The following is a 15,345-nucleotide window of genomic DNA, read 5'->3' on the forward strand; positions in this document are numbered from 1 at the left end:
GATTCTGTGGGGCAGAGGGAAGAAGGGAGGGCATTCCTAGAATGTGGGATGACTAGTGCAAAGGCATGAAGCTGGGGAGGTCCAGTCTGGCTGGATCATAGAGTCTGGGAAAGCGAGTAACATACAATAAGGCTGAAAAGATAGCTGGGGGCCACTGGGCAAACATCCACAGTGGATATGGATGGTTTAAGTCCCAGCAAAGGAGGCTGAGGAGTGTCAGACAGGGAAGAGGAAAACCGGGACACAGCAAAGTCATGAAAACCCAGAGAAAAGACCAAGAGATTTGCCAACTAGAAATTATGGTAACTTTGGAGAGAGCAATTTCAGTTGAATGATGAGGTCAAAAGCCAGACTGTAAAGGGTGAAAGGTGAATGCAAGGAGAGGAAGACAATGTTACGTAGATAGCTTTTTTTCTAGGAGTTTGCCTGAGAAAGGGAGAAGAGATATAGTATAATAGCTTCAAGACATAGTATGGTCTAGGAAAAAGTTTTTATGGATGAGGGAGACCCACACATGTTTGAAGGCAATAGGGAAAGAAACAATAGATAAGGAAAGGGTGAAGATTAGAGGGAAGGGGTGATGAATGAGGTTGCAATCTGCTGGAGAAGACAGAAGGGAGATGGAATCGAGAGCATGCATAGAGAGGGTTGTTCTTGGCAAAGAAAACAACTGCTTCTTTGTCAGAAACTGGGAAAAAGGATGAAAAGATAGGGGATGATGTCAAAGTGTTTTGAGATAAAGAGAATGGGAGAAGACAGAGCTCACAAATGATCTGTTTTCTCAGTTAAGGAGTAGGTGAGTTCCTCAGCTGATCAAGACAGGGTAAGGAAAGGTAAGAGAAGCTTGAGGAGGGAACAGCTTCTATGGGGAGTAAGACAGGGAATCAATTAGGGAAGAATAAAAGAACCACCTTCCCTTAATAAAGGATAATGCTCATTTATAAAGTACCCAATCAGCACAGCTCTATTTATCAGCACAAAGTAGAAAGGAGGAAGCACGTGGTGGAAGTAACCCAAGACTGAGCTTTGATTAGGAGATGAGTGGATAAAGGACTAAAGGTGGAAGGATTCAAGAGCAGAGGACAGTGTTAGGTTGAAAAGGCTAACTATAGAGCCAAGACGGGAATTGATATTAGTGCCAGAGATACTATACTACCCTCCCCTTTACTGGTTTAAATAAGGTATATAAATCAAAGTAAAAGAGGTAATACTACAGGAAGATCAGATAGAGCTGGAGGATTTTCAATGCCCTTTTCCCATTAGCACATCAGTACAATGAGGTTATCCGTGCAGCTAACTGTCAACTCTGAAAGCAGGCTGCCCTATGGATGTCAGTTGAATATGATGAGATGATATCTAAAAAAATAAAATTAAGGAGTGAGAAAGAGGAATGCACTGGGAGAAAGGGAAAGGGTGAGGTAGAATGGGGTAAATTATCTCACATAAGAGGTGCAGAAGAGTTTTTACAATGGAGGGGAAGATAGCGGGGAACACCTGAACCTTACTCTCAATGGCACTGGCTCAAAAAGGGAATAACATCTGTACCCAACACAGCTGGGTACAGAAATCTCTCTTACTCTACAGGAAAGTAGGAGGGGAAGGGGATAAAAAAGGGATGGGACTAACATAAGGGACAGCAGATTGGAGGAGGTGGTAGTCAGAAGCAAAACACTTTTGAGGAGGGACAGGGTGAAAAGAGAGACAGAGAGAGTAGAATTAACATGGGGAAAATAGGATAGAATCATAACTGTAAAAAAATTTTTGCAGCAAGTTTCTCTGATAAAGGCTTCATTTCTCAAATACATAGAGAATTGAGTCAAATTTTTTCAAATAAGAGCCATTCCTCAGCTGATAAATAGTCAAAAGATATGAATAAGTTTATAGATGAAGTAATCAAAGCTATCTATAGTCATACCAAAAAAAAGCTCTACATCACTGATCGGAGAAATGCAAATTAAAACAATTCTGAGGTACCACCTCACACCTATCAGATTGGCTAATATATGGAAAAGGAAAATGACAAATGTTGGAGGGCATGTGGGAAAATTGAGACATTAATGTACTGCTGGTGGAGCTGTGCCACTGATTCAACCATTCTGCATAGCAATTTGGAACTATGCCCAAAGGCTACAAAACTATGCATATCCTTGGACTCAGCAATACCATTACTAGGTCTGTATCCTAAAGAGAAAAAAACAAAAAGGAAAAGGTCCTATATACACAAAAATATTTATAGCAGCTCTTTTCTGGTGGCAAAGAATTGGAAATTGAGGGGATGTACATCAATAGGGGAATGGCTGAAAAAGTTGTGGCATATGATTATGATGGAATACCTTTGTGCTATAAGAAATAACGAGCAGGATACTCTCAGAAGAACCTGGAAAGACTTACAGGAACTGATGCAAAGTGAAATGAGCAGAACCAGGAGAACACTGTATACAGTAACAGCAATATTGTACAATGATTAAGTATAAATGACTTAACTATTCAATTAACTATTAACTATACAATGATCCAAGACAGCTCTGAATGATTTGTAATGAAAAGTGCTATATATCCCCAGAAAAAGAACTGATGGAGTGAGTCTGAATACAGATCAAACATACTTTTTTTTAAACTTTATTTTTCTTGAGTGTTTTTTTGTCTGTTTTTTCTTTCACAACATGACTAATATGGAAATGTTTTACATGACTATACATGTATAACCCATATCAAATTGCTTGCCTTCTCAATGAGTGGGGAAGAGAAGAAGAGACAATTTGACACTCTAAATTAAAAAAAAAAAGTTTAAAATTGTTTTTACATATAATTGGGGGAAAATAAAATATTAAATTAAAAAGACCAACAACAACAACAACAAAAGCAGGCTGTTCTCAGGGAATGAGATAGGAAGGAATGCAGGTAGAAGAGGGAAGATGAGTAGAAATAAATTTGGGCCTAGATAAATTGTGCAATTGTACATGTGTACCAGAACCAGTGAAGACCCCTCAGGACAAGATCCCCCCCTTCTTCTTTAGTTGTGTAAGCAGAAATTCCTGAACTACAGTGTATCCTGTTTATCTCATCCTCTAGGCATACGACCTTGTGTAGAAGACTGTCGAAATCATGGGGCCCTGAACAGGGGAACATGCTGAGATTTCTGTACTCCTTTGTTCTCTTTGTTGCTGGGGAAGATTTATGCGAATAGATTGTGCCCCTGAGGCTCAGCCAATGGGCCAACAGGAAGGGGGTTAGGGTGGGCTATTGTGCTAGGATCTATATAAACCTATTTTGAACAAAGCACTCTTGCACTCTCTGGCTGATGCCATTTTGGGCGACACAGGGGTGTCCTTTCTCGAGAAAGCCAATAAAGCAGCTTTCCTTTTTGCAAATTCTTGTCAAGACTCTGATTCAAATTTGGATAGGTGGTCTCTGTCCCACACAGGGATGATGATTAAGAATAAAGGAAGAAGAATACTGTGAGAGGTCTATGCTAGAAAGGGGCAAAGAGAGCCTTCTGCTTGGGCTATACCAGCACAGCACCTTTTTATAACCTAATGAAATGTTATATAGTTAAAGCTAATTTAAAAATTACACAAGTACAAATGAAACTATTCACTGACAATAAGTGTGTAATACTAGATGTCTGAATTCTATATCCATTGCCTTAATTTAATAGGGTTTCAATATAGGGAAAGGGAATGGACCTGTTATTTCATAAGTATAGTGAACTCGTAGGTAAGTAAACACTCCCTACCAGCAGATTCTCAGCAACTTATAGGCTACAAGAATTTCCCAAAGCAGGGGTGGGGAACCTAAAGCAATTAACTGTAAGGTTAAGTGACTTGCCCAGGATCACACAGCCAGAATGCTTCAAGGGGACACTTGAAATTAGGTCTTCCTAGCTTAGAGCTCTACTCTCTAGCAACTATGCCATACTACTTCTCTTTTCTTTTTCTTCTCTTTTCAAAAGCAATAAAAAATATTGCTTCTCCCTTACTCAAATTATTTTCAAAATCCTACACAACAATTTACTGTATAACAGAAAAAAATTAGAAACTTACAAATAACTTCTAGAGAAAGTGAGAATGATAGGAACGAAATTCATACCTGCTTTATGGCAGTTACAGTTATCACAAAGAATAAGGGAAGTCCACTGGTAACAGGACTCGTAGGAGTATCAATCATAAGCTGTATTTAAAAAAAAATTTAGAATGTTATATTTTTAGATGGCATGTTTTATTTTTAAAAAGGTTTTTTATTACTAAATATAGTAATTGTTTTTATATCACTTCACAATATATTCCTTCCCCCTCCTCCATTAAGAGAACTATAACTAATTTTTTAAAAAGAGGAGGAAAAGAAACAAAAAAAATCCAACATAGCAATTGAGTCTGACAGTGTATGTAGTGTTAGGTATATCCTCATCTCTCTTATTTTGAGAGGATGCATGTTTAAAAAACAAACAAACATGTCTGTATTTTCATTGTAACCAATTCCACATAAAATGCCAAATGAGAAATCTTAGTGAAAAATATAGGATTATCATGCAATATGTCTAAACCTATGATCCTATATGTTTCTATCTTTACTTTGACTTAGTTACATTATTTAACATTTTTTTCAATTTTTGAGTTCCAAATTCTCTCCCTTCTTCCCCTTTCTCCCTCACTGAGAAGGCAAGCATTTTTTTTTTTCTTTTTGCTAGGCAATGGAGTTAAGTGACTTGCCCAGGGTCACAAAGCTAGTTAAGTGTCAAGGGTCTGAGGCCATATTTGAACTCAGGACCTCCTGACTCCAGAGTCAGTGCTCTATCCACTGCACCACCTAGCTGCCCCACAAAGCAAGCAATTTTTGACTTAAGTTACACAGAACACTCAAAGCATTTTGAAGAATGGAAAAGCTTTCTAAAAGTAAAAAGTTTCAATAACCCATGAGGTACAATGGAGCTCCTAAAATATTTGCCTGAGAGAAGAATTATAGTCTTTCAAACTACACCATGATATTTCTTTGTAGCTCTCCAAAAGAAACACAAATACTTTGTAAGGCTGCTAAAAACAGATCATCAATTTTCATACTTGAGTATAAGCTCCAGTTTAGTGAAAAAATTAGCATTAGAGTTAGAGGGAGGCTTTCTATCAGGGTAACTTTTTAGAATGCAGAACTAAAAGATATAAATCGAACTGCAATTATGATTTGTAAGTGACATAGTCTGGGTATTATTACCATTTTCAGTAACAATAGCTCTCTCATTTAAGTAAAGTATTTTAAAATTATAAAATGCTTGGCACGTATTATTAATCTCAACTTCACCCCATCCATGTGAGGCACAAAGGCTCTATTGCCATTTTACAGATGGGGAGAGTGAAGGACGGAGCAGTTGTCACTTGTCCACAATCTCATGGGCAGTGAGTATCGGACTGGAATTTAAGTTCAGGTTTTCCTAAGCCTAAGGCCAGCACGTGTCAGTCTCCTGTGGTCTGAACCACTAAAGCTGTTGCGACTGGCTCAAGAGACAAAAAAGGTCATTGTAGGAACTGTGGTTTGCTAGTTAGAACTGGCACTAACGAAAGGATGTGAGCTTCATCACCTTGTGAGGGGTGGTCTGACTCCTAAGACAACTGGTGACCAAAGAAAATGGGTGAGAATATGAATGCATCAGTGTAAACTGATCATGGCTGCTAAAAAATCACTTTATGTGCAGTAGTTTTGTTCACTGAAGGTCAGCAGTGTAATCTTTATTTAGGAAGAAAATCACTGAACACATCATATTTCTAAAAGCTTTAAAATAACCTGCAAGATGTTTTTGTGTTTTAAAATGCCAAAAGGGAAATGCTTTCAGAGTTCTACTGCTAATATAAATTATCATATCATACACAACACTAAAACTCTGAACAACGGGCAGCTAGGTGGTGCAGTGGATACAGCTCCAGTATTGGAGTCAGGAGGACCTGAGTTCAAATCCGACCTCAGACACTCAACATTTACTAGCTGTATGACCCTGGGCAAATCACTTTACCCCGACTGCCTAGCCAAAAAAAAAAAAAAAAAAAAGGCTCTGTAGTCTGGCAAGTTCTAATTTCTGAAGCAGTAATAGATTAGACAGTTCTCACAGAAAACAAAATGACTATTATTCAAAAATTTGAATGTTAAATCACTGTTAATATCAATTTTAAGTGCATACATTTCAATATGAAAGTTTCAGAACAAGTTCTAAGCTCGAGAAAAGCTGTTGAGCTAATTCAACAAATAAATTATCTGTTATACTACAAAGACATCCTAAGAAGTAAAATGGGGGAGGAGGAGACAGTAGAAAATGAGTCAACCAACGTAATGCAGCTCACAAAGAACAGGGATTCTAATTACGGGAAGAGTGTGACTAGGTGGAAAAGCCACATTCCTAGGAAAGTGAACAATATCAACTGTGCACACGTAGGTGGCATGTGCATGTGAATATGTAAAAAACTAGAAATGTGATTATCTAAATGCCAAAAGTAAGCTTGTTTTGCATTTCTTAATACGGGATAAAGAGGCATTCCTTCCTGTGAAATATGCAGATGTAAGCTCAAATATTTATGTATTTTGTATACCAAGGGGCTTTTCTCAAAGACAATTTCACATTCACAAAAGACAGAAAAACAGGCAGATGACTTGCCAGAAAGTAGCATGTGCTTCATATTAAATTTTATAATATTTATGTTCTAACATATAAATTTCAAAAGATGCTAGTTTAAATTTCAGCCTTGTAAGTTAGCAGCACTTGGGAAATAACTTGTTTTTGTTCTTCATTTCTCCAAGTTTTTGTACTATTTGTGTCAGAAAATTCACTGCTAATTTTGCTATTTCATTTTATCAAATAAACAAATTTAATTAATCCCAAGTTTGATAAGTTGGCTCCTAAAACCAAATAATCTAAGATATCGTTCTCAGGTTAACATACCTAGAAATAATTGCTATTTTTTCAATTCTCTCTCCCCAATCTATTCTTCTACAATATATTTTCAAAATTCTCCCTTTAAAAATTATTTTTTCATTTAAAAAATAAACATTGTATAGTCAATAAACATAAACATCAAACAATAAACAATAAACATAAACAATAAACAAATAAACATAGTATAATCAAGCAAAATATAATTAACAGCATAAAAACTTACCTGGACCAAAAAGATAATAAGAAAGTAAAAGTTTGCTACTCTTCTGAATTGTTCAAATAAATTTTTTGGAACAAAATTCCATACTGTATACTGAAAGAGAAAGAAATATAATTTGAGTCATGCAGGATGCCCTGAAAGCAGTCAGCTGAGCCCAGCCCAATGAAGCCCACAGGCCCTGTCCTGTCTTAGTTTTAAACCTTCCAACTAGCCTTATTGTTTATTAAGTATTTACATGTACACAAATGCTTACATGCTATATGTGCAGAAAAATAGACTGGGCTCTGAGAATGAGAAAAAACTTGGCTAAAACAAGTTCCTACCCTGTGTAGTTTAAAGTCTATACGGGCATACACATTAGAAAATCTTAACACAAAACAACACATGATAAGTGTGAGTACAAGTGTGTATATACGGAGAGAAAGGGAGCCAGGAAAATGGATTGAGGGAAAAAAACTCAGTTTTCCTCAAGGTGGCAGCAGTGTTTAAATTGAGTTTTAGACAAGCAAGAAATTCAACAGGCAGAAAGGTTGAGGAGGCATTTAAATTTTTTGCTTTTTATTCTGGACTTAAAAGTACCAATATATTAACATTTTCTTATGTAAAAAATAGAAAAAGATAAGATTGTATGTGACACTGTTAGTTTTCTAAGTCTATGTTAGATCTAAATTCCAACATTGTCCTGCCTATTTATGTACCCTTCTGACCTTCCTTCTGGTCTTCTATCTATTTTTAAATGTTTCATTGATGCTTTTTTCTTTTCTTTTTCTTGGTATCACTGTCACTACATCCCTACTTTCCTAACCCCTACCCAGTCCTCCCTTGTAACAAATAAGCATTATCAAGGAAAACAAATACATTCATTCACTGGCCACATGTGAAAATGAATCACTAATTTTTGCACTTCTCATCCATCACCTATTTGCCAGAAGTTTGCTTCATCATCAGTCCTTGAGATCAATGACAACCACACTGATCAAAGTTTCAAGTCTTTCAAAACTGTTTTATTTTACATGTCATAGTCAATGGACAAATTGCTTTGATTCTGCCCACTTCACTTGGTTAGTTTATACGAGTTCTCCAAGGTTTCTGAAGCCATCCCTTTCCTCACTTCTTGTGGCACAATCATATTCCTTTTCATTCATACAATTTATTTGCACATTTCCTGGCTGTAAGGCACCTACTTTGTGTTCAGTTCTTTGCTATGACAAAGCAACTGCTATAGCCATTTTAGTGCATATGGGTTTTTCTCCCTTTGTTTCTTTGGAGCGTATGCCCACCAGGGGAGTCACTCACTGGTCAGAGAGTATGATTATTTGGTAAAGTTCCATATTGTTTTGCATAATGGCTGGAACAATTCATATCTCCACCAACAATACGTTAGTGTCCTGATCTTCCTTTAGCCCAGACCTGCACAATTTGGCAGTAGGCAGTAGCCAAAATTAAAATGAGCTAAACTTCTTCAGGCCACAGATGGGTTTTTAGTGGCTCACTTTTCAAGTAATGATTAAATTATTTTGCAAATAAACCATATTTAAAAAGGGATATTTCAATTAATATCAATTAATTACACTTGTTACTTGGGATTTTTATTTATCATGAAATTGCTCCCCTCAGACTACAGACAGATTGACGATGGTTGTCGTTGGTAATGTGACAAACAGGAGGGAGTGTGCAGTGGCTACCCACCAGACGAGTTACATGACAGGCACAATTGTGACTAGTGGAAGGTGGGTTAAGAGGGGCATGGACAAAGCACTTGGTATATCTTTACTGTCTTTTAAATGATCTACATTTTTCATGGGCCACCCACGAGTCATGTATTGTGCAGGCCTGCTGTAGCCCATCCAATTGCCGTTTTCTTTTTGGTCACTGTTGCCAATCTGATGGGTGTGAGGTTGATCTTCAAGTGTTTTAATTTGCATTTTTCATATTAAGTGATTTGTAGCATTTTTTCATGTAGCTATGGATAGCTTCTACTCAATCCCTTGAAAACTGCCTGTTCATACATTCTCTGATCATTTCTCTACTGGAGAATGACTAGGCAGGCCAATACATATTGCTCTAGGCCTGGAGTCAGGAAGACCTGAGTTCAAATCCAATCTCAGATACTTCTGGGTGCCCTTAACCTATGTCTGCCTCAGTTTCCTCAACTGTAAAACAGGGATCATAATAGCACCTACCTCATGATGATGTAGTGAGCATCAAATGACATAATAATTATAAAACGCTGAGCAGGGGGTACTGCTGACCACAGGAGGTACTAAGTAAATGCTTGTTCCTTTCCCCCCCTCTTATTCATACAGATTTGTATCAATTTACTACACATATTGGATACTAGACTTTTATCAGAGAGGTACAGCAAGGATTTTTTTTCCCTTTCTAATACTAACTCCATTTCTTTGTGGACAGCTAGGCTGAACAGTGGCTAGAGCGCTGGGCCTAGAGTTGGGAAGACTTGAATCCAAATCTGACCTTAGACACTTACTAGTTGTGTGACCCTGGGCAAGTCACTTAACCCTGTTTGCCTCAGTCTCCTCATCTGTAAATGAGCTGGAGAAGGAAATGGTAAACCATCCAATATCTCTGCCAAGAAAACCCCAAATGGGGACACAAAGAGTTGGACACAACTGAAACAACTGAATGACAACATTTCTTGTTCATGTAAGAACTTTTCAACTTTTTGTTATCAAAAAGGGAATGGATGTGAAGAGATACAGTGGCAGAAACTATAAACTTAGTAAGAAATTGGATGTTATAGGCGATAGAGAACAAGGAGCAGCAGCATTTCAAACATGGCTAAACAGTCATACCACTGACAAAAGGAGTGAAGTTAAGAAATAAGTGCAGATAACATAAGCTTAATTTTAGACACATGAAATCTCAAGTACAGAGGGGCACCAAGGGAGAGAGAGAGATGTCTTTCAGACAGTTGGTGATGTCATCTGCCTAGGGTAATGGCTAAAGCCATGGGAATAAATAAGATTGCTAAGGGATAAGAGGAAAAAAGGCTAAGAAAAGAACTTTGGGGGACACCCCTTTATGGGAGCCAAGAAGAATAAGAAGATTTGGAGAAGAAGTTGTCTGGAAGGAGACACAATTGGGAGTGTGAGCTGCCTCTGAAACCAAAAGAGTGAAGAGTATTTAGGAGGCAGTGGTGAACATTAAAGAGATTAAACACTGAAAAATGGTCACTAGCTTTGGTGACTGGGTCCCTGGTCACTGTGAAGAATTATTTCCATAGACTGAAGGGGCCAAGAAGGGATTTTTTGAAACCCATTTTCTCACCTTCTGTCTACTTTTCATGATTTTTAGCAATTTTACCATAGAGGAAAAAAATGACAAAAAATTGGAGTCTTATCAATTTGATATCAAGTGCAAAAATGGAAAAAGTTTGCTGGGAAAGTAAGATGATGGATGCTATTCTGGCAGTGTGGTAAAATGGATAGAGCACTCCCTTTGGCATCGGGAAGACTTGGGTTCAAAAAATTCTACCTCTGACCTATGCTAGTTTTTTGGCTCTAGACACATTACTTAACCTCTATGCTGATGAAAGAAACAAGAAAAAATATGACAAACTCTGCTCTCAAAGAACTTAAAATCTCTTAGAAGGACTTATGTACATAGGATACGTGCATGAACAAAATACTACAACAATTCTCTTCAACATTTCCAAGTGGAGGGATCAGAAGAGGCTCCATTAAATTATGAATCACATTTATTCATTCATTTATTTTTAAATTCTGACTTTAAATCCCAAAAACAAGAGTATTTCCATGTAAAAAAAAAAGCAGAACAAAAAGAGGGCTATATATGAAACCATGAATCTCTATTTCACCTGCTAACTGTTTAAAAAAAAAAATACAAGCAGCTCACTTCTGGAGCTGTCCTACCTATCTGTGCTTCCTTCTGTTCTCCTCTCCCTTTTAAAATAAATCAGGTTCTCTGATTTTCATCTTTAACTCTCTCAATACCTTGAAGACATGAAGGTTGTGAAGGAACACTTGTTCAGAATGTTAGGCCATCACTGTATAGCCCCTTCCAATTGTTCAAAAAATTTATTATACTCAATCTAGAACTCCTGTGTTTGCATTTCAAAGTTCCTACTCAGATCTCCCCTTTTTCATTAGGATTGCTTGATATTTATCTATCCTACTGAATGTCCAATTTTTGCCCTCTTTGGTATTATACTTAGCTTTGCAAGGTAAGGAATTCTTGGTTCTGAGCCTGTATTTTTTGCTTTTGGGAATGCTGTATTTCAAAACCTCCTCTAATTTATAGGAAAAAAACCAACAACTTCTTGGTCTTGTGTACTTGAACTTTCTGGCTAGTTGTAGCATTTTTCCTATGACATGGAGCCTCTGGATTTGGCCTATGACATTCCTTGGACTTCTCCTATGTATAATTCTTTCAGGAAATGATTAGTGGAATAGATGTTGATTTTACTCATTGATTCGAAGAGATCTGGGCAGTACTCATTTATGATTTCTTGAAATATAATGTCCAGGGAGCAGCTAGGTGGCGCAGTGGATAGAACACTGGCCCTGGAGTCCGGAGGACCTGAGTTCAAATCCGGCCTCAGACCAAACACTTGACACTTACTAGCTGTGTGACCCTGGGCAAGTCACTTAACCACAATTGCCTAAAAAAAAAAAAGAAAGAAAGAAATATAATGTCCAGGTTTTTCGGGAGAGAGAAGAATCATAGTTTTCAGTGAGTCTACAGAACATCCAGTTTGAGATGTTCATTAGGGAGTGGGAAGTATGACATATAGATCAGGAGAGAGATTCGGGCTCAATTAATAGGTCTGGGAATCATTAGCATACAGATAATGGTTGTAATTTATGTGAACTGACAACACTACTAGGTGAAATTAGTACTGAAGGAAAAGATAAGAGGACCCAGGACTGTGCCTTGTGGGACCCCCATAGTTAGCAGAGGTGACCTGCACCAAGATCCAGAAACTGAGACTGAGAAGACTGAGAAGGAACAGTCAGATAGGCAGGAGAACCAGGAAAGAGCAGTGTCATAAAAACCTAGAGAAAAGAGAATAACAAGGATAAGAAGGTGATCAACAGTGTCAACAGCCAAAATGAGGTCAAGAAGGATGAGGACTAAGAAAGGCCATTGGATTGGGAAATTAAGAGATCATTAGTAACTTTGGAAAGCATGGATTCAGTTGACTGATGAGGTCAGAAGCCAGACTACAGAGTTAAGAAGAGACTGGGAGGAAAGGAAGTAGGGGGCCTTCTCAAGGAGTTTGGCCACATAAGGGAGGAGAGATATAGGAAGACAGATAGATAGAAGGAATGGACAGTTTAAGTAAGGGTTTTTTGAAAATGAAAAAGTCAGCATTTCTATATATTACTAACAAAGCCAAACAGCAAGAAACAGAAAGAGAAATTTCATTTAAAGTTACTGTAGACACTATAAAATATTTGGGAGTCTACCTGCCAAAACAAACTCAGAAACTATGTGAACACAATTATAAAACACTTTTCACACAAATAAAGTCAGATCTAAATAACTGGAAAAACACCAGTTGCTTATGGGTAGGCTGAGCTAATATAATAAAAATGACAATTCTACCTAAATTAATTTACTTATTCAGTGCCATACCAATCAAACTACCAAAAATTATTTTATAGAGTTAAAAAAAAATAACAAAATTCATCTGGAAGAACAAAAGGTCCACAATGTCAGGGAATTAATTAAAAGAAATAGTAGGGAAAGTGGTCTAGTCATTATGTTATAAAGAAGTAATCATCAAAACTTGATACTGGCTAAGAAACAGAGTGGTGGATCAGTGGAATAGGTTAGGTACACAAGATACAATAGTCAATGACTATAATAATCTACTTTTTTAATAAACCCAAAGACCCCAGCTTCTGGGATAAGAACTCACTATTTGACAAAAACTGCTGGGAAAACTGGAAAATAATATGGTAGAAATGGGGCACAGACCAATATCTTACACCATATAGCAAAATAAAGTCAAAATAAGTACAGGATTTAGATATAAAGACTGATACTATAAGCAAACTGGCAGAGTAAGGAATCGTTTACCTGTCAGATTTATGGAGAACAGAAGAATTTATGACCAACAAGAGATAGAGAACATTATGAAATGCAAAATGGATACTTTTGATTACATTAAATTGAAAAGTTTTTGCACAAATGAAGCCAATGCAACCAAGATTAGGAGGGAAGCAGAAAATTAGGAAAGAATTTTTACAACCAGTATCTCTGATAACGGCCTCATTTCTAAAATATATAGAGAACTGAATCAAATTTATAAGAATACAAGTCATTCCCCAATTGATAAATGGTCAAAAGATATCAATAGGTAGTTTTCAGATGAAGAAATTAAAGCTATCCATAATCATATGAAAAATGCTCTAGTAGTGATTTCACTATTGATTAGAGAAATGTAAATCAAAACAACTCTTAGGTACCATATCACACCTATCAGATTGGCTAACATGACAAAACAGGACAATGAATGTTGGAGAAGATATGGGAAAGCTGGAACCCTAATGCACTGCTAGTAGAGTTGTGAACTGATCCAACCATTCTGGAGAGCAATTTGGAACTATGCCTAAAGGGCTATAAAAATGTGCATACCCTTAGACCCAGTAATACCACTTCTAGGGCTGTATCCCAAAGAGACCACAAATACGGGAAAAGGACACACATGTACAAAAATATTTATAGCAGCTCTTTTTGTGGTGACAAAGAATTGGAAATTGAAGGGATGTCCATCAACTGGGGAATGGCTGAACAAGTTGTGGTATATGAATGTAATGGAATACTATAAGAAATGATGAGCAGGCAGACTCCAGAAAAACCTGGAAGGACTTATATGAACTGATGCTGAGTGAAGTGAGCAGAACCAGGAGAACATTGTACATAGTAACTGCAACATCGTGCAATGACTGACTTTGATAGACTGAGCTCTTCTCAGCAACACAAGGATCTAAGACAACTCCAAAAGACTCATGATGGAAAATGCTATCCACATCCAGAGAAAAAACTATGGCGCCTGAATGCAGATCGAAGCATACTATTTGCTCTCTTTTTTTTGTTTGTTTTGTTTCTTCTTTCTCATAGTCCCTCCTAATTCATTCTAATTCTTCTTTACAACATGACTAATGTGAAAATATGTTTACTATAAGAATGTATACATAGAGCCTATATCAGACTGCATGCTGTCATGAGAAGGGGGGAGGGGAAAGAGGTGGAGAAAATTTAAAACTCAAAAGCTTATGGAAGTGAATGTTGAAAACTAAAAATAAATTAATAAAAAAAAAAAGAAAATTCAGAAGTCACTGGCATGTTTGCAGGCAGCAGAGAAGCAACGAGTAGACAAAAACTTCAGATCAGTGAAGAAAGTGGGGTGACAGAAGGGGCGATCTGCTGGAGAAGACATAAAATGGGCTCTCCTGTGCACGTAGATGGGTCAGTCTTTGTATGGAGAAGGACCGCTTCTTCATGGGAGAAGGGGTAAAAGAAGAGAAAGTGTCAGAAGGCATTTGAGTGATGTGAAATGACGACAGGAAAAAAGGGAGGACATGGTGAATGGCTTCAATTTTTTCCACTGAAACATGAGGCAAGGTTCTCAGTTGAAAGAGTTGAAGAGAAGAAAAGCTATAAGAGGTTTGTGAAGGGATGAAAAGGTTGGAAAATACTTACCCTAGTAGCTGAGGTCTATGCATTTATCAAACACTATTCTACAATGTTTATTTGCTTCTGTGTGTCTTGTATGTAATTGGTTCTATTTGTCAACCTAATTCTTAACCTATTGGACATGTCAAACTGGATAATCCATCGACATCTTAAATTCAACATGTCTAAAACAGAACTCATCATCTCTTTCACCTCCACCTGTTCCTCTTCCTAAATTTCCCATTACTGTCAAGGGGAAGCACGTAAGGCTTAGTCACTACCAACTTTAAATGTCATATTCAATGCCCCACTTCTCTTATCCCCCCATATTCAATCCGTTCTCGAGTACTATAGATGGCACCTTTACAACAGCTCTCTCCTCTGACATTGCCTCCACCCCAGTACAGGCCCTCATCACCTCATGCTGAACTATTACAATAACCTTCAGGTAGGTCTCCCTGCTTTAAGTCTCTCCTCACTCTAGTCCATCCTCTACACAGCTATCAAACTGATCTTCCTAAAGTGCAGGTCTGACCACGTCACCCCA

At 37.5% G+C, this 15,345-nt stretch overlaps 1 protein-coding gene across 8 annotated transcripts in view; it reads right to left on the reverse strand.

Annotated features, from left to right (window-relative positions):
- ATP11B (ATPase phospholipid transporting 11B (putative)) overlaps window positions 1-15,345 on the reverse strand; it is a 144,019-nt gene that overhangs the window by 89,764 nt on the left and 38,910 nt on the right. For all 8 annotated transcript variants that reach the window (XM_027875864.1, XM_027875861.1, XM_027875865.1 and 5 more), the window contains exons 3-4: window positions 7,137-7,226; window positions 4,090-4,170 (exon numbers count right to left, since the gene is read on the reverse strand). In XM_027875864.1, coding sequence (XP_027731665.1) covers window positions 4,090-4,170; window positions 7,137-7,226 — 171 coding nt within the window. The remainder of the gene's footprint in view (window positions 1-4,089; window positions 4,171-7,136; window positions 7,227-15,345) is intronic.

Source organism: Vombatus ursinus, unplaced genomic scaffold, assembly GCF_900497805.2.
Source record: "Vombatus ursinus unplaced genomic scaffold, bare-nosed wombat genome assembly UNPS02014810.1, whole genome shotgun sequence".
Taxonomy (NCBI): Eukaryota; Metazoa; Chordata; class Mammalia; order Diprotodontia; family Vombatidae; genus Vombatus; species Vombatus ursinus.